The sequence below is a fragment of the Candidozyma haemuli genome (genome assembly GCF_002926055.2).
Source record: "Candidozyma haemuli strain B11899 chromosome Unknown E_2014730914, whole genome shotgun sequence".
NCBI lineage: Eukaryota > Fungi > Ascomycota > Pichiomycetes > Serinales > Metschnikowiaceae > Candidozyma > Candidozyma haemuli.
The window spans coordinates 767,332-785,708 of NW_020289903.1; the positions used below are offsets into that span (position 1 = coordinate 767,332).

The window sequence follows — 18,377 nt, forward strand, 5'->3', positions numbered from 1 at the left end:
CAGAGGCCGCGCATATCTTATCTATCTTGGCTGAAAAATAATGAAAAGTCAACCTTGAGCGTTACATTTTCACCAACCACATCCATGACATTTCCCGTGCTACCACTTGCTAGCACGCCTGAGGATGCTGCTGCTTTTGCTGTCACCGGCAAAGTGCTTTTACCTTTTTCTGCTGTGAAGCCTGAAAAGTACCTTCTTTCTAGCTTTCCTTCTTCCATAACTGTATCGGTGGATGCTTCTACCGCTGATGCTTCTGTGGACGAGGCCATTGCCTTGTTGAACGTGGGCGTTTCTCAGATTTTTGTCAATACCGCTCAATTTGCTAAATTCACTGGTGCTGGTGTGCCGCCAGCCAGATTGGCCGTGGAAACTGACTCTCTGGCTCCACAGGAAGTTCTCCAGTCGCTGGCCTCATTGGTGGTCAGCGAAGCATTGGAACAAGAGACATTGAAAACGTTATCACAGAAGGGCAACAGAGAGGTCTTCTTGAAGGCTCAGGTGTCTCAAGAACAGGCCCAACAGTTGGCCGCCCAGGGCTACACTTTGGTGTTGCCTACTGACCAGTTGACTTTGGCTACCGAAGCTTCTGGTGCTCAGATTTCTATTTCGTCTGTTTTCGTCGCTACTTTGACCACTGACAGACCAGACGGTCTTTATACGACGCTTGTCACCACCCCAGCTCCTTCTTATACTGCTTTGGGTGTGGTCTATTCATCGCAGGCTTCTATTAAGGCTGCCATTGCTGAAGGCCAGGGCGTCTACCAATCCAGAAAGAGACCAGAGGAATTGTGGTACAAGGGTAAGACTTCTGGTGCTACGCAAAAGCTTGTTAAGTTGGAGAAGGACTGTGATAACGATGTGGTTAAGTTTGTGGTTGAGCCTAGAACTGGCTACGGCTTCTGCCACTTGGAAACCAACTACACTTGTTTCCAGGATGGTGAGCTCAGAGAGAACTCTAATGCTAACGGCGCTGGCTTGCCAAAGTTGGATGCCACCTTGGCTCAGAGAAAGGCCAATGCTCCTGAAGGGCTGTACACTAAAAGACTCTTTAGCGATGACAACTTGCTCATTGCTAAAATGAAGGAGGAGTTGGACGAGCTTATTGAGGCTGGCCAGAAGAAGGACACCAAGGAAGTCGCCTGGGAGGCTGCTGACTTGTTCTACTTCGCCATGACCTGGGCTGTCAAGCATGGTGTTTCTTTGGCTGATATCGAGAGAAACTTGGATATCAAGTCGATGAAGGTTACTAGAAGAAAGGGTGACGCAAAGCCACAATACCTTGAAGAGCCAGCTGCCAAGAAGAGAAAGCAGGAGGTTCCTGAAGAGCCAGCCCAACCACTGTACAAAATGGAGATCATCAGAGCTTCTAGTGCTTCTGAAGACGACATCAAGAAGGCCTTGACCAGACCTAACCAGAAGACTTCTGATATCATGAAGTTGGTGCTTCCGATTGTTGAGAACGTCCAAAAGAATGGTGATAAGGCTTTGGTCGAGCTTACTGCCAAATTCGACGGTGTCGAGTTGAACGAACCTGTTCTTAAAGCTCCATTCCCAGCTGAATTGATGGACATTACCGAAGACATGAAACAGGCAATTGACTTGTCTATGCAAAATATCGAAAAGTTCCACAGAGCCCAGCTACCACAGGAAGAGGTCATGACCGTTGAGACTTCTCCTGGTGTCTACTGTTCTCGTTTCGCTAAACCTATTGAAAACGTTGGTTTGTACGTTCCAGGTGGTACGGCCGTCTTGCCTTCTACTGCTATGATGTTGGGTACTCCAGCCAAGGTCGCTGGTTGCAAAAACATCGTTCTCGCTTCTCCTCCACTGCGTGCTACTGGTAAATTGACTCCTGAGGTGGTTTATGTCGCTCACAAGCTTGGTGCATCTGCTATTGTTATGGCTGGTGGTGCCCAGGCTGTCACTGCTATGGCTTACGGTACAGAGAGCGTTGTCAAGTGTGACAAGATCTTGGGCCCAGGTAACCAGTTTGTCACTGCTGCCAAGATGCATGTTCAGAACGACACTCAAGCTTTGTGTTCTATTGATATGCCTGCTGGTCCATCTGAAGTGCTAGTTATTGCTGACGAAGACGCTGATGCTGACTTTGTTGCCTCTGACTTGTTGTCTCAAGCTGAGCACGGTGTGGACTCTCAAGTCATTCTTCTTGGTGTTGGCTTGAGCGATGCTAAGCTTGCTCTGTTCGAAGAGGCTGTGGCCAGACAGGCTGACGCTCTTCCTAGAAAGGAGATTGTTGCCAAGTGTTTGGCTCACTCTTGTACTTTGCTTGTTGATACTTACGAACAAGCCTTCACCTTGAGTAACCAATACGCCCCAGAGCACTTGATCTTGCAGATCGAGAATGCTGATTCTTACGTTCCAAGCCAAATTGAAAATGCTGGTTCTGTCTTCATTGGTGGCTTGTCGCCAGAATCTTGTGGTGACTACTCCAGTGGTACCAACCATACCTTGCCAACATACGGTTACGCCAGACAATACTCTGGTGTGAACACTGCTACATTCCAGAAGTTCATCACGTCACAGAATGTCACTGAAGAAGGTTTGAAGAGTATTGGTAAGGCCGTCATGACGCTAGCAGCCGTGGAAGGCTTGGAGGCCCACAGAAACGCCGTTCAAGTTAGAATGGATAAGTTGGGCTTACACTAAACAAGTCTGCTTTTCATATATTCTGTCCATACTATTCATAGAGCTGCTGCAATGCAGAAAAAATGTATTTAAATATGCCAAAATCAAAGTCTGCCCTTGATGGCTTCCTTTTGCTTTCGCAACAACTCGTAAACAGCATGCTCATATCTAATGTAACCCACAAGACAAGGGGAATCGAGGTAAGGAAGGATCTGGCATCCGAAGAAACCAGCGAGGTCGTTCTCAAAATCAACCCAGAAATACAAACTGGCCAAACCAGCCCAGTAAATCGAGCCCTTAGGTCTACCGGTTGGCAAGTCATTCATGTTATAGGCACAGCCTGTAAGGGTAAAATTATCTGGGACAAAGTCAGAGGGAGCCTCGCCAGTCATGGCAGTATCGAGCTCCACATGGACACCTTCAGGTAAATGAGTCTGGATAGCGTACTCTACTGTTTCTTTCTTTAAAATCTGAGCACCAGTCTCCACGCAAAGACCCTTATTGAGCCAGATTCTCATGAACTGTAAGAAATCACCGACGGTACCGAAACAGCCCTGGCCACCCATATCGATGCTTGGCTTATGTGGAACAGGCTTCTTTCTCAATACACGCAAAGTGCCATCGTCCTTTCTCATGCTGATAGGGACCAACCTCTCCTCGTCATCTATACGGAATGTAAACGATTTAAGACCCGCTGGGTCGAAGATATTCTCTTGAAGGTATTGGGAGAACTTCTTGCCGCTGACTTTCTCCACGACCAAACCAAGCCAGTCCAGAGAATGGCCATATCTCCACAGCGTACCTGGTTCAAACACCAAAGGCATGACGTCTGTAGCGAACATACGCAAGGAAGGCGTAGCGCCGGTGTGTTCCTTATGCTTGTTCATGACAATATTGAAGTAATCTGGATCAGTAAACATATAGGCAAAGCCAGCGGTATGAAGAAGCAAATGGCGAACCGTAACATCATTTTCTGGTTTCCTTGGAGGTGTTTTAAACTCACCCGTTTCATCGTCCACCTGGCCAGGCTCAATAAGCCCAATCTCTCCGATCATAGGCAAGTAGTTCTTCGCTGGAGCGTCCAAATCAATAACCCCACGCTCATAAAGCTGCAACACCGCCATGGCAGTGATGGTCTTTGTACAAGAAAAGAACGCAAGACGAGTATCCGTAGTCACCGGGTCCAACTTGTCAAACCGCTTCACTCCCTTAGCAGCAAGGTACTTGGTCCTCTTGGAGTCTGTAAAGCCAGCCACTATACCATTGATATCAGGAAGAGAGTTTCCGTCGTGAGGAATGACGAGTTCCTCGAGCAAAGTATCCAAAGAGTTCATTGGAAATAGTATCACCTGGGATTCAAGTAAAAAAAAGAACAGGCGTTGGGATGTTTCAAGTGGAGGGTTGCCTTTTTGGGGTAGGCTCTCCCAGCCGGCGCAAAACACACGTGAAAGGCCGATGTGTGAAAAATCTGGGGTAGCGCTGCGGAGATAGTTTACTTCCGATCGGTGGGGATGAAAGGAATGGCTTGGGAAATTGGTGGAAAAAAGGGACCAGTTAGTGAAAAGGGAAGGCATTGGTTGTTTTTGATGCTTTGCTTTTCTGGTGTTTTTCTGAACTTTCCATGGCCGTTGGGTGCTGCTGGGTGGGCTCTTTTTGGCATGTCGCACCCAAAGTATGGGATAACGGTTCTTATGATAACGGTAACACAAAAGTGGGTGTTTGGGGGTTTTTGCTTTGGGAGGTTAGTATGGTTGGAAGTTGTGGTTTGAAGGTGAAAGAACTGGGAATTGGTCTATTAGGGCATGAAAGTTGTATGGGATAATGGTGTAGGGCTTATGGAGTGGTACTTTACCAGTGATGGAAGAGACTGGTGGATGGAACCACAGAATGTTCCTTTTGGGCCAGTTTGGAAATTTCTTGGCCTTGAACCACATTTCTGTCTCTCCTCTGTGTGTTTCATTTTTCCAGGTTTTTCCAGCATTTGTAGCGTTACATGTGTACCTCTTCCGAGGCACTAGCCATAGATAAGAACCTACATCGTCTAAATCTTGCTGATGGTTAGGAACACAGCAAAGTACTAAAGAACCTTAAATTTTTCCGGTAGCCGAGAAAAACTACTGAAAAGCATCTCGTAACGTCTTTGAGATATAATCCACTCTTTTGTGCTTCTGTGACTCTTGGGCTGTTTCAGGCTTGCCGATTAGACATCACTTTTGGGAAACCGAGCCGAAAAGTGCATTGATCACTGCAAAGAAGATTACGTTGGATCTCCACGTTGCTGTGGATGGATATTGTGACATGGAAGCGTTTCTTGTGCATTCATTGGCTGGCCACGTTCCACCATTTGCAGCCAAAAACATAAATTTAAGGAACAAAAGAAGCAGAGAATAGAGCAAAACTCAACGTCAGAGCAACCTTATCATCCCATCTCTTCTTATCACCCCTAAAGAATCCCTTGGGGTGCTGATACCGCCGAAACATAATTAGTAACCATGACAGATAGCCGAGGCTACTGTGAGGCGGCTATACTACACGACAAGGCGGGTTCTAGTACCTGACAAGCCCTGGTACACTTTGCTGGGGTTGATACTAGATAAAGGGGAATTCAGGAGAACATTCCTGGCTTTGATAGTTGTCAAAAAAGTAACTCTAGCTGATTGTGCAACCTCCTTTGTCCTACTCCACTATCTATAATAGGCGCAATTGATAAGCGCAAGAATACCAAATTGGAGCACGTCTAATCTCACCGGTTCTGTAACTGTCTTCGTAGGTCTTGGCTTGACACTTCCTCGAGTACATCGAGAAATAATGGGGCAAAAACGGTAGTAGCCGATATGCCTACTAGATATGGCAGAGCTCGTAACTGCCTGATAAGAGACGAATTGGGCTGGAGACGATAGTGGTAACGGGAATTGCCCTTTTGTGCTATAAAACAGAGACAATTCCACTTTCAAATTGTATCAAACAAAAATGATAGACTATAGCGTGGTGCCTGGCACCGGGTACTTGATTGATGAAAGTAAGACCAAGAAAGATATTATTCTTATTCCCACACCTTCCGATGACCCAAACGACCCGTTGAACTGGTCTCGAGGAAGAAAGAACCTTCATATGTTCTGTATTGTTCTTTACACTTTTGCCCTTGGAGTTCCAGGTACATGTATTTATTCCATTTTGCCTGAAATATCCAAGGGCACTGGTATCAGTTTGGCGAATCTCAATGCTGGCACTGGGTACGCTTTCTTGTTCATGGGTCTTGGAAATATCTTCTTTCAGCCTTTGGCGTTGCAAATTGGAAAGAGACCCGTGTATCTTATTTCTTGTCTTGGAGGAGGCATGTTTAATTTATGGCAGCCATGGGTTACTTCCAATGGAGAGTGGATTGCCTCGAAGATCCTTGCTGGTTTATTCACTTCGCCTATTGAAGCTTTACCTGAGCTTTCCATTTCTGAGTTGTACTTTGAGCATGAAAGAGCAACGTATATGGGTATTTATGCTGTTTCGCTTTATGCCTCAAACTATATTGCTCCTTTGGTAGCTGGGTTTATTAACCAGAACTCTGCAGACACTGATGTTGGAGGCTGGAGATGGGTTATTTTCTGGTCGATTATTTTTGCTTGCACCAGTTTTGTATTTCTCTTCTTTTTTATGGAAGAAACGACTTATGAAAGGAAACTCAAGGTTGCAAAAAACGCTTCTGGAACATTAGCGGTGGTGACTTCTGGAGGCCAATGGGAAAAGACCCATACGGTGGTGACAGTCAATTCTGGTTCCCTGAGCTCGGATAGAGAACAGCTTACAGCCATCACTAACGTTGGTAACCAGGCAGAATTAGTTTCTGTAGATAACGCTTTGGAGTATAGCCCTCCCAAGACGTTCATCCAGAAACTCTCAGTGACGTCTGCAATCCAGAAGAAGTTCCTTATGTGGCAGTTCATTAAAACCACTTTCCTTATGTTTCGTTTTCCAATAGTCCTTTGGGGTGGCTTCCTCTATGGCTCAACCCTTATTTGGTACACTGTACTTAATGCTACAGAAGCAATGGTACTCAGTGCTCCACCATATAACTTCTCCAGTGCTATGTGTGGGCTAGCGTACATTTCACCTTGCATCTTCACAGTTCTTTTATACTTCTACGCCGGCTGGGTCGTCGATTGGTTAAAGGTGAAGATCGCCAGGAAGAGAGGCGGTGTGTCTGAAGCAGAAGACCGTCTATGGGCTTTAATTCTTTATATGATCTTGGGACCTAGTTCCCTAATTCTTTGGGGCGTAGGTGCCTACCATGGCATTCACTGGATAGGTGTTATTATTGGCTTTGGTATCACTGCTGGTTTGTGTATCATTGGCTGTGTTAATGCAATAACTTATGTGGTTGACTGTTATCATGAAATATCTGGAGAAGCCATCAGTGCTGTTGTGGTGATAAGAAACCTCATGAGCTTTGCAGTGAGTTACGGTATCACGCCGTGGGTCCAGAATACTGGATTGCAGAATACCTTTATTGCATCTGCTTTTATCTGCCTTTTCTGTCTTGGAACATTCCTCATCATGATGGCTACAGGTAAGTATTGGAGAGCCAAGACAGGCCCCATGTTTTGGAGAATGGTAGAAGAGCGGAGAGCACATGGAATCTACCATTAGATTGAAATGAATGTAATGTTATAATTCAACAGTCCGTAGTATTAGCACTAAATCTTGGAGCCAGCCACAAAGTTGGTGCCCTGAGCTATAGACAGTTGCAAGCCGCCCAAGGCGACCTTCACCAACTCCTTCTCTCCGTCGGTGATCTTAAACTTCAATGGATCCTCGTAGGACAGGATCTCTCCAGCAAGCAAGTGGACGGGCACAGAGAAGAAGCTCACGTCGTTCAACTGAGCCTGCAAGTCAGCGCCGTCACGCAAGCCTGGTAAGTATACGTAAGCAGAGTCTGGAACCTTGACAGAGAAGCCTGGGCCGGAGATAGACTCCAAGATCGACTCGGCGAATCTGTAACCAGCGTAAGCCATAGACAAGGTAGCAGAACCAGCACCGTTCTTGGCTTTGACGACTTCGTCACCACCAAATTGCACACGGTGGACGAATTCCTTATATTGTTGAGCAGAAAGCTTATCGACCTTAGCAGCGATAGCCGAGTCAATGTGGGTCAATGGAACAATGGTGTCACCGGAGTGGCCACCAATGACGGAAATCTTACCCTTCAAAGTCTGTGGCTGTTCGCCAATAAGCTCGCCCAAGAAAGTTTCGGCTCTCACGGAATCAAGAGTAGTGACACCAAAAAGCTTCTTAGGGTTAAACACACCCAACTTCTTCAAAACCTCAGCAGCAATAGGAACAGTAGCGTTGACTGGGTTAGAAATAATCAAAATAGCAGCGTTTGGACAAGTTCTACCAATGTTAGCCACCAAGTCACGCACAATGGAAGCATTGATGTTGAACAAGTCAGCTCTAGTCATACCAGGCTTTCTGGGCACACCGGCTGGAATAATAACCACGTCTGAGCCCTTCAATGCGTCCACCACAGCAGTCTTATCCTCCTTATTCGCAGGCTGGTGGCCAGTGACCACAGCAGGCGTGTTGATATGGCTCAAGTCAGCAGCCACACCTCTAGCATTGACAATATCGTATAGAGACAACTGAGACACTCTAGGGTTCAATTTGAGCAAAAGCGAAAGAGGCTGGCCAATGCCACCGGCAGCGCCGCAAACAGTAACTTTAGTCATTCTGGATCAAGGGATATATTATTAGTATTAGCACGTTCTACTGAACCAATGGAAAATATGGAGATCTGGGTAATCGGTCGTTATATAGTCGGCTCGCGGTGCGGTGGAGGGGGGTGGGTCCCCGGGCTACACACGTCACATGGCATGCACTCCCCTCACTGGGAGGGCCCGTGGGACCGAGGACGAAGGCCAGGTAATGGCAGAGGGAGGGAGAGGATGTAAGAAAACATATAAAAAAAAGGAGGTCAAGTTATTGGGGGACTGGGGGTATTTATAGTTGTTTGGAAGGGTTGGGAGGCAAGGGTGTGGGTTTATATGGGAGGTGGTTGGAGGGGGAGACTTTGTGGTGAAAAACGGCTGAGGGGCAGTGGCTGCGAAAAAGGTGGAAAATGTGGAAAATGTGGAAAGATGGAGTGGTGGGAGAAGGAAGGGAGGAAAGTGGAAAGATGGTGGCTATTCGGGGGTTAGTTAAAGGGGTGGTTTGAGTGAGGAGGGTGGTTGTAGAGGGGAAAGGGAAATGGATGGTTTGGGGTTCGTGTTTGGTGGTGGTCTGTTTAGTGTTTTTCGTGTTGAATCTGTATTTATTAGGTGTCTGTCTCGAGGTGGAAGGTAGCCGAGAGGAATGGACTGAATGGGTGAGGACGAATGAAAATGGAGGCTTTAATCAGCGGAATTGATAGGGAAATTGAAATAAAGGGATTGGTTTATGGCGGGTTTTATTTGGGTTTACAATTGGTGGGATGTCTTGGAAGGTGGATGTGTTATAAGGTTATCTCGGTATGTCTCAGTGAGTCGATGTAGTGTAAGTAGGTTCCTGGCCATACATGGAACCCCCAGCCAAGAAAGCACAACTAGAGCGTCTTCTAATGGTCTTATTTTCATTTGTTGTTATTTGACTCGAGGAAAGTTGGAGAGTTCCATTCACCATCTATATATGTTGCTGTAGTGATGCTACTCGGCCTAATGCTTAGTACCAACCGAGTATACAATCTGAGAAGCGTGTATTAGGCTTCCAAAGTCATTGTAACATTTTCAGTGGCTCACTAGATATGGTCTAGTTACACTTGGGAAAAGTTTAGCTTCGACTTCGGCTTTGCTTGGGTGCTTCACTGAATCTTCGCTCTTACACTCCATGGACAGTTAAGACCCGATACTATTTACCCTAAATTTGGCAATTATTTGAAAAGAACGAAAGGGATAAATTCAAGGAAGCTTAAAAAATCTACAAAATGAAGAAAAGAAGTCTAGAAGTCGAAGTGACATTACTTCTACCAGTAGCTCTCTGTATGGCCCGTAGAATCCAGAAAGCAACTAACAACACCTCCACGTCAACTCTCCAACATAAACCCAGCCTAGCAAAAGTCATCAACCGGTACAAAAAAGTTACATTCAAACTTCATCCACCACTAGTCCTTAACCAGTCTTCCTCTACCAGTACCCTCCAGAGACATCCACCAATGGCTGCGAAAAAGGGAACGTCTCGCTTAAGTGAGACACGCACCCGGCCATACTTCCACAGCCCACCCAACCAATCGACCAGAGAAGAACCAAAAGCGGGAAATCTATATCTTCAAGGTAAACCGCCTTCATTTACCCACTCGTTCTTTTTTTCTTTTACCTCCCTATCACTTTCCACTAACTGTCTTTTCTTCCCTCCAGACGCCTCCTGTACCGCATTAACCCAATTCGGGTTAATTACGCGCGTCGCGACAGAAAAATGTACACCGTTTTCCATCTCCTACTTCTTTCACTTTCACACATCCACCTTCTTTTTCAACCTCCACCATGTCGTCGTCGCCAGTGAGGCCTTCTAACGATGACACTCCTCAGGATTCGGGTTCCCACTCGAACCTGAACTCCCAATCCCAAACTCAAAGAGGAGCTTCGTCGCCTCTTTTCTTCCAGCCTTCTTCAGACAACAATCCTCCTTCAGATATCAACATTGGCTCGGATATCAACCCTCCTTCTGATATCAATCTTGCTTCTGATATCCACCTCGGCTCGAATAACCTTTCGTCTGACCATGCTCGTCTGTCTCAAAGCGTTTCGTCTCCTCTTAGGTATCCATCATCTCAGGGTACTCTTGGCCTGGAAGGTCCAAGCTCGAGACAACGTTCTGATAATGTGACTTCAGACGTGGACAGAATCAGAAGAAGACCAGTGAGATCCGACTTGTACGGAGACGCGTCGGCATCGCCAAGAAGAAGAATGTTCGATGGTGGTCAGCTTTCCAGTGAGAGAGGCCACCAGCCCAGTCTGTCTAGTGCTTTGGGCTCGTCTCTGTTGGGCTCTGAAGATACTGCTGAGCCTGTTAGAGTGATTTGGGGTACCAATGTGTCGATTCAGGATTGTACCAACTCGTTCAGAGACTTTCTTATGCTGTTCAAGATGAAGCACAGAAAGGCTATGGACGAGCAGCCTGTGGAGCCAGAGGACCTGGAGCTCTACTATGTGGGCCAGCTCAACAATATGAGAGACTTGGGTACTACAAACTTGAACTTGGACGCTGCTAACTTGTTGGCTTACCCTCCTACGCGTAAGCTCTACTACCAGCTTATCAACTACCCACAAGAAGTGATTCCTATTATGGATCAGACCGTGAAAGACTGTCTTGTGTCGCTTTTCCTGGACCTGACCACCAATCCACCCGCCTCTATTGACGATATCGAGACCAACATCTATACTATTCGTCCTTACAACATCAACTCTGTGCGTCGTGGTATGCGTGAGTTGAACCCCAACGACATTGACAAGTTGGTCAGCGTCAAGGGATTGGTGTTGCGGGCCAGTGCCATTATTCCCGACATGAAGGTGGCTTTCTTCAAGTGTAACGCCTGTGACCATACCATGGCCGTGGAGATTGACCGCGGTGTTATCTCTGAACCAACTCAGTGTCCAAGACAGGTCTGTGGTCAGAAGAACTCCATGTCTCTTATCCACAACCGTTCTTCTTTTGCCGATAAGCAGGTGATTAAGTTGCAAGAAACTCCTGATTTGGTGCCTGATGGACAAACTCCTCACTCTATCAATTTGTGTGTCTACGACGAGCTAGTTGATAGTTGTCGTGCTGGTGACCGTATTGAAGTCTGTGGTATCTTCAGATCCTTGGCTGTTCGTGTCAATGCCCGCCAGAGAGCTTTGAAGAACTTGTACAAGACTTATTTGGATGTGGTCCATATTAAAAAGATTGACAAGAAGAAATTGGGCGCTGATCCATCTACCATGCTGCAGAGAGCTACTGATACCAACGAGGTGGAACAAGTTAGACAATTGAGCGCTGAAGACATTGCTCGTGTGAAGGAGATCTCTCAAAGAGATGACTTGTACGAAGTGTTAGCTCGTTCTTTGGCTCCATCTATTTATGAGATGGACGATGTCAAGAAGGGTATTTTGCTTCAGCTCTTTGGTGGTGCCAACAAGCAGTTCCAGAAGGGTGGTAGATACAGAGGTGATATCAATATCTTGCTTTGCGGTGATCCTTCTACCTCCAAGTCCCAGCTTTTGCAGTATGTTCACAAGATCTCTCCAAGAGGTATCTATACTTCTGGTAAGGGTTCTTCCGCTGTTGGTTTGACCGCCTACATCACCAGAGATATCGATACCAAGCAGCTTGTGTTGGAGTCCGGTGCTCTTGTGCTTTCCGATGGTGGTGTCTGTTGTATTGATGAGTTTGATAAAATGAGTGATGCTACTAGATCTGTGTTGCACGAAGTTATGGAACAGCAGACTATTTCTATTGCCAAAGCAGGTATTATCACTACATTGAATGCCAGAACTTCCATCTTGGCTTCCGCTAACCCTATCAACTCTCGTTACGACCCTAACTTGCCAGTTACCAGTAACATTGACTTGCCACCACCATTGTTGTCTCGTTTTGATCTTGTGTACTTGATTTTGGACAAGGTTGATGAATCTATCGACAGACAGTTGGCTCGTCATATTACTGACATGTACTTGGAGGATGTTCCAGAAAGCGTTTCTGCTAATGCTATTCTTCCAGTTGAAACCCTTAGTGTCTACATCCAATATGCTAAGGAGAACATCAACCCACAGATCACCAACGAAAGTAAATCTGAGTTGGTGAGGGCTTATGTCGATATGAGAAAGCTTGGAGACGATGCCAGATCCTCTGAGAAGAGAATTACAGCCACCACCAGACAACTTGAGTCGATGGTTCGTTTGGCTGAAGCCCATGCCAAGATGAGATTGAGTCCTACTGTGGACCTCATTGACGTGAAGGAAGCTGTTCGTTTGATCAAGTCTGCCATCAAAGACTATGCCACTGATCCTATTACCGGAAGAATTGATATGGATATGGTTCAAACTGGTACGACGTCAGCTCAAAGAAGAATGCAAGAGGACTTGTCTCATGAGTTGCTTTCTTTGCTTGACGATAGTCCTAACCAGCAGCTTCGGTTCAATGAGCTTGTGGCCAAGCTTAACGAGAAGCTGAGTATCAGAATAGAGAATAGCGACCTTAACGAGTGTATTCGCAGGTTGCAGCTGGAGGGTAAGGTCGTCGAGGCTGGTGACACTCACAGAAGAAGTATCAGGAAGTTGGCAGTCGTCTAAGCTAGGGTTGTTCTTTCATAATTGTTTTAGTAATTGGGTAATAAATGATATATTAATGGTTTGGTCTGTAGAGCCCTAAGGCCTTATGAAGATAAAACACGTATACTGTTCATCTCTTAACTCCACTTTTACATCCCCTTACTTACCCACTGGTCGGTATCGTTAAATATCAGTATGTACATGCTATGTCGTGTCTCAAGTATCCACCTAAACTATTAAAGAAACTTAGGAGCCTTGCCAGCTTCTAAACCTTCTCCTCCCGCTCCACCAAGACTGTCGTCTGCCATCTTAAGGAAATCCTCAAACTGCTCATCCATCTCCACATCAGTCACCGAGTTATACTTGTTTCTGGTAATAGCATTGGCAATACGAAGCTCCAGCGCAACGTCCACGGGCTCTCTGTTCTTTATCTTCGCCGTAACATCCTTTATAATCCTAAACTTAGCCTCATAAGCAGCCTTCAAACCCTCTAGTTCCTTACGGGCCCTGGTGGCATCCACCACTGCTGAACCAAAAACGAACGTAAGAAAAAGCAGCTTGAAAACCAGTGGCCGAAGAAGTTGCCTCCACGTAGGCTTTGGACGAGGCTCAACTGTAGAATACAGCCTGAACGTTCTGGCGCCCGCACGTATTGTTCTGAACATGGTTTGAAAGTTGTAGATGGTGTTTCGCGGTTGTGAGCTTTAAAGTACACATACTTCACCTACTTTGAGTAACCTACCCATAACCCACTAATTGCCATGAACCCGCCCAAAGTGGCTTCTATAGTCACCGTGGCGGTCGTGCTGCTTTCACTACTTAACGCTGTGCTCAAGTACTACACGTATTTTCTGCTTATAGTGGCAGCCCACAAATCGGAGGACACCGCCAACAGTTCAGCCAGTGAGTCTGAGGTCCCACATCCTCATGATCTCTATGTGCCGTTCCTCACATTCGTGCCTACGAGGTCTCCAGTGGCTCTAAGACCGTGGGTGCTCCTTACGGCGTCGTTTATTGAAGAAAGCTTCTTTAGCCTTACCCTCGCTACAGCCTCTGTCTTCTACCTAGGGTGGTACTTGGAGGCCAAGTGGGGCGCCAGAGCGTTCTTGAAGTTCATTCTAGTGGCTGTTTTGACTACGAATATGGGGCTTTACTTCTGGTACGCTGCTAAGAACGCCCTTTGGCATCTGACTTCGGTGCCGCCTGTGGTCTCGTCTACCACTGCCATCATCATGGCATGCTTGGTTGCAGTGAAACAACGGATTGCCAACCACTATGTCATTCTCTACAAAAACTTGTTCCGCATCAAGGTGACGTATATTCCTTTTTGTTGGTATGTGTTTTTGTTCATTGTCAGTGTTCCTTTCCCAGACTGGCACATCATGCATTGTGAAGCATTAGTGGCGTTTGCCGCTTCATGGATTTACTTGCGTTTCTTCAAGGAGGGCGCCAACGAAAGACAGTCCTACTTGATTCCATTTTCCATCAAAAACACGCATGTGGAGTCCTCCCCATTGGCCTCACCCACCAAACTCAAGTTTGACGAAAACCTACCGAAGGGTGACAGGTCTAACCTGTTTGCGCTCTACACATTCTTCCCCAGCTACCTTGGCTCGTTTGTTAAGCTCATCAGCAACACTCTCTTTGAGTCAGCCGTACACCATGGTATTCTCAATGCTAAAGACTTCATAGGCCATGATGAGGACGACATGGGAGACCCTCATGTCGGAGGAATCAATTCCAAGTTATTCAGCTTGTCTCGTCTCAAAGGAGCTGAGAACGTTGGAATGATGCCACACGCTGGCGACAAATTTAAGAGCTTTTTTGGGTTGGCCCAGAAAGACGAGACGAATGACAGCATTAAAATGTCTATGGAGAAGAGACGAAAACTTGCCATCCGGCAATTGGAGTAGTTGATACAAAGGCTCTCTGATTATGATTTTTGCATTAGCTTCTATAAGGAGCTTGTAATTTCCAGTACAAGCTCAATGTAAATAAAGAATAGCCTTATTTCAGCTTAAGTTTGAGAATACCAAGTAGGCTCTCGGGTCTGTCGTACCAATTATCTGTCAATTTAGGCACCTCAAAACATTCAGATACGTTGTTCATGAGCAACTTCACGTACTCCTTGTCTTTAAGGTCTAACCATTCCCTCATGGACAATAGGTACCACGCAGCACTCTTTCTGAATCTAGTTAGCCCAAGAAGAGCATTAGGCTTATCGGAATGCAATTTATGTTCGTTCACATACATCTCTTGTTCACTTGCTTCGTTCTCTTTTTCATCAGCAATCTCTTGGGTGTCCTGCTTTACTTCTCTTTCTGGTATGATCTCATGCTTTTCTCCCAAAAGCCATTTGAATTCTCCAGGAACTAAATGGTTCTGGCTGGACGCATACCCAAGCCTTTCATAAAGCAAGGCTCTAATCACTTGGGGATTGTTCATATTGGACGCTAGGTGGGAGTCGATCTCGCCCATACATTTGAGGTAGTAACTTTCTATCAAGTCGCCAAACCACCAGGGGATGTTAAACATCATTCCCATGCTTAGAAGTAACTCGGCGACCACCAAGTATGCCCGGATCGCATATGTCTTGACATTTAAGCGGGATTTGAATGAATAGGAAAGATTGTCAATGTATGGTTCTATGATGTCGTGGCGTATCTTTCGTAAGGTATTTTTATCTGGCGCTTGTGGCGGAGTGTCTGAGGCAAGTGGCTGTGTCTGTGTTAACAAGAGCGACACGATGCACATCCCTTGTGTTGAAGCAACGTAAACCCAGGCTTTGTCGTTAATGTAGTCTTTCTTGATGAGGTCGTAGGTGGAATAGGCGTATTTGAAGTCCTTGAGAATTAAAGACCAGTCTGCGAGCTTTCTAATAGCCTGCTCATTGCTTGACCGATGATAGAAGTTCTCTTTATGATTGAATTGACTCTGCTGGGTTTGGCTGAGATCACTGGAGCTATTGTTGTTGAATAACTTACGGGACACCGAGAAGAAACGGCCAGCAATGGACTTCTTGGGGGCCAATATCTGATCTCCCCAGATTCGGAGCTTCGCTTCCATATGAGGAATTAAGAAGCGGCTAATGAAGTCGTGGCATCGGCTCTTGAGAACAGTGTCCAATGCTTTTGGTAGTTTGAGATAGAGGTCATTGTCTGATAACTCTTTCGAATGTTGCAACTGCACACTCTGGACCTCTTCTTCAATTGTTGCACTCTCCAACTTGGAAAGCTTCACGTATGCTGTATCGTTGGAAGCCACCATCAGGAGGGGAACGGCAGTGGAAGATACAGAAAGATTAGCCTGGATGTTGGTTTGGTAAGTGCTGACGTCTTGTTCCAGCACCATCTGCGAGTCGTACACAACGAATATATGAATAAGCAAGTCTGAGATCTGGAAGTATTTCGGAAAATTGTAGTTTCGGAAGTCAACAATAAGCTTTCTTAATGTTTCTAGCGTATCTGTATGGTAATCAATGACAAAGATCTGAGACACTGGATGGTTCAACGTATCAAACAGGACAACCTGATTAGAGGAAATAACCATGCGGAAGAACTCCAAGTAGAGCTTATCGTGGGATCTTGCTGAAATTGAGGAAGCCTGGTTAGAGCTTTTAAGCAAAAGTTCCAAACTGGATATGCTGAAGAGACTCTTGAGCTGTTCCGAGGAGGAGCTTGTATCAGCATTGTGTACCAGCAAGAGCTCCGGAAGGGACGGCTCGAACCTGACTGGAAACAGACTATACGTTCTTGTGATCAATGCAGAATTGGTGATTTTGAACCTCTGGTTAGGCACCGAGTATTTGGCATTGTTGCCATAAGGCTTGAGAACCTGGAGTACCGAGACCAGATCGTTTAGACACTGTCGCTGGAAAAGCACATCTGCGTTATGCGTAGATTGTACAGATACTAGGGGCAGGAAGTTATGCTGGAGTAAGAGCTGCCGGACAGTCGTCGGGTCTGTTCCTGAAGGGAAAGGCATTAATGGGGAGTAGCTACAGTGTGAAGCAGGTAAGGTTAGATATGCGCTTCAGAGCCCGTACACCAGAGGCGGTAGTGGAGTCAGGAAGGTGGGACAAGCAGCTATGGGAATTGGATAGGGATGAAGAAGTAAGGGGAAGGAGTGGTTTGGGAGGCCTCTGAAGTGGATTTTGGGATGTGGAATTGTGGAGGTTGGTTGGGTGGTGTTTGGTGGTGGAAGAAGCCAGTGCGCTATGAACATGGGTAGCAAGAGGTGGTTGGAGTGTCTAGGAGGCATGTAGTTCAGGGAGAATGTATTTGGCTTTATGGATACTTCAATACTAAACATATAGAGTGGGATGTAATGGAGGTATTGGGAGAAGCGTGTGGTGGTGGTCTGGTGGGAGTCTGGTGGTACCTAGGAAGAAATGGCTGCGAAATATGGCAAAAGAGACCCTAGTGGATATGGACACTAAAACGGCAAATTCTACCAAAATGAAGGCTCTAGGATCAAACTTACTGTCGTTTAATTCCGTTTATATAGAAAATAGAAGTATTGTGGAAATTTTGGATTTTTAAGCGTAAGTTTACGGTTTACCATACTGCAGTGGTTATGCTCAAACAGTGAAAAATCAGAAACCTTAGCTAGATAACCAATCTCCAAGAAACCAAGAAAACCAAAAAAGTCAAAAATAAACTTCCCACGAGAATGACGGCAAAGAACCCCATCCACATTCCCATACCCTTCTTTCACCGTACATATAGCTTAATACTGGTCTCTGGAGACATACCATCAGTCTCAGTGCCATTCACTGTACTTGCCTGTGAAACCATACCAGACACTGTAAACACCCACGACAGACAAAATACGAGGATCAGCCAAGCACACGATCTTCAAAACAGCAGTGTTATTATATACATAGACGATTCCGGCTACCTAACCCGTTGCGTTCGTCGATCTCTGATGATATACATGTAGACGGGTGCAACCAGTACCAATGTCAGAGTCAGCGACATCCTGGCATGGGCAGTGTTTGGCATGGGTTTCAGATTTATTGAAAGCAAATGGAAGAAAAAGAAAGAGAAAGCAACAGAAGAGAAACAAAGAATGTAACCAAGAAACCCATGGCCTTTGGCCATGGCTTCCTTCTACTTGGTAGTACCTCGTCTTGCGGCGTTTTGCAGCCAATCCACCACAGCTCTACCATCAACCCACCCTCAACCCTCTCCACCCCAGTCACAACCGAAACCAACCAAAAAAGACCACCCAAGCAAATCTCCAAAGCCAAATTCTCTTTCCCCAATCCATAACAAACCCACCCTCCAACCTCTCCCTTCCTCCACTACCTCTCCCAGTACCCAATGAACAATCACCGTCTGTGGCCTCTAACAATGCCCTTTGCTACCGCGCACCACCAACCAAAACACTCCAGCTGCAAAACTTCCCACAAAACATCCCCCAAACAAGTCCCGCCAATGGCACACCAGAACGTTCAAA

At 46.1% G+C, this 18,377-nt stretch overlaps 8 protein-coding genes across 8 annotated transcripts; 4 read left to right on the forward strand and 4 right to left on the reverse strand. All coding sequences in view use genetic code 12, as the record gives it.

Moving 5' to 3' along the window:
- Positions 1-84: 84 nt before the first annotated feature.
- Positions 85-2,667, forward strand: HIS4 (trifunctional histidinol dehydrogenase/phosphoribosyl-AMP cyclohydrolase/phosphoribosyl-ATP diphosphatase; the record flags this gene model as incomplete). Its single annotated transcript, XM_025487152.1, has 1 exon — positions 85-2,667. The coding sequence occupies one exon, from the start codon at positions 85-87 to the stop codon at positions 2,665-2,667; it is 2,583 nt and encodes an 860-aa protein (XP_025340600.1).
- An 83-nt stretch (positions 2,668-2,750) lies between these two features.
- CXQ85_003511 (uncharacterized protein) lies at positions 2,751-3,980 on the reverse strand (the record flags this gene model as incomplete). The annotated part of the gene is made up of 1 exon (XM_025487153.1): positions 2,751-3,980. The coding sequence occupies one exon, from the start codon at positions 3,978-3,980 to the stop codon at positions 2,751-2,753; it is 1,230 nt and encodes a 409-aa protein (XP_025340601.1).
- A 1,636-nt stretch (positions 3,981-5,616) lies between these two features.
- Positions 5,617-7,287, forward strand: CXQ85_003512 (uncharacterized protein; the record flags this gene model as incomplete). Its single annotated transcript, XM_025487154.1, has 1 exon — positions 5,617-7,287. One exon carries the CDS (start codon positions 5,617-5,619, stop codon positions 7,285-7,287), a length of 1,671 nt encoding a protein of 556 aa, XP_025340602.1.
- Positions 7,288-7,334: 47 nt separating this feature from the next.
- On the reverse strand, positions 7,335-8,366 carry MDH1-3 (malate dehydrogenase; the record flags this gene model as incomplete). Its single annotated transcript, XM_025487155.1, has 1 exon — positions 7,335-8,366. One exon carries the CDS (start codon positions 8,364-8,366, stop codon positions 7,335-7,337), a length of 1,032 nt encoding a protein of 343 aa, XP_025340603.1.
- Positions 8,367-10,151: 1,785 nt separating this feature from the next.
- On the forward strand, positions 10,152-12,938 carry CDC54 (MCM DNA helicase complex subunit; the record flags this gene model as incomplete). Its single annotated transcript, XM_025487156.1, has 1 exon — positions 10,152-12,938. The coding sequence occupies one exon, from the start codon at positions 10,152-10,154 to the stop codon at positions 12,936-12,938; it is 2,787 nt and encodes a 928-aa protein (XP_025340604.1).
- Positions 12,939-13,153: 215 nt separating this feature from the next.
- On the reverse strand, positions 13,154-13,582 carry CXQ85_003515 (uncharacterized protein; the record flags this gene model as incomplete). The annotated part of the gene is made up of 1 exon (XM_025487157.1): positions 13,154-13,582. One exon carries the CDS (start codon positions 13,580-13,582, stop codon positions 13,154-13,156), a length of 429 nt encoding a protein of 142 aa, XP_025340605.1.
- Positions 13,583-13,678: 96 nt separating this feature from the next.
- Positions 13,679-14,830, forward strand: CXQ85_003516 (uncharacterized protein; the record flags this gene model as incomplete). The annotated part of the gene is made up of 1 exon (XM_025487158.1): positions 13,679-14,830. The coding sequence occupies one exon, from the start codon at positions 13,679-13,681 to the stop codon at positions 14,828-14,830; it is 1,152 nt and encodes a 383-aa protein (XP_025340606.1).
- A 94-nt stretch (positions 14,831-14,924) lies between these two features.
- GSG1 (Gsg1p) lies at positions 14,925-16,901 on the reverse strand (the record flags this gene model as incomplete). The annotated part of the gene is made up of 1 exon (XM_025487159.1): positions 14,925-16,901. The coding sequence occupies one exon, from the start codon at positions 16,899-16,901 to the stop codon at positions 14,925-14,927; it is 1,977 nt and encodes a 658-aa protein (XP_025340607.1).
- Positions 16,902-18,377: the final 1,476 nt, after the last annotated feature.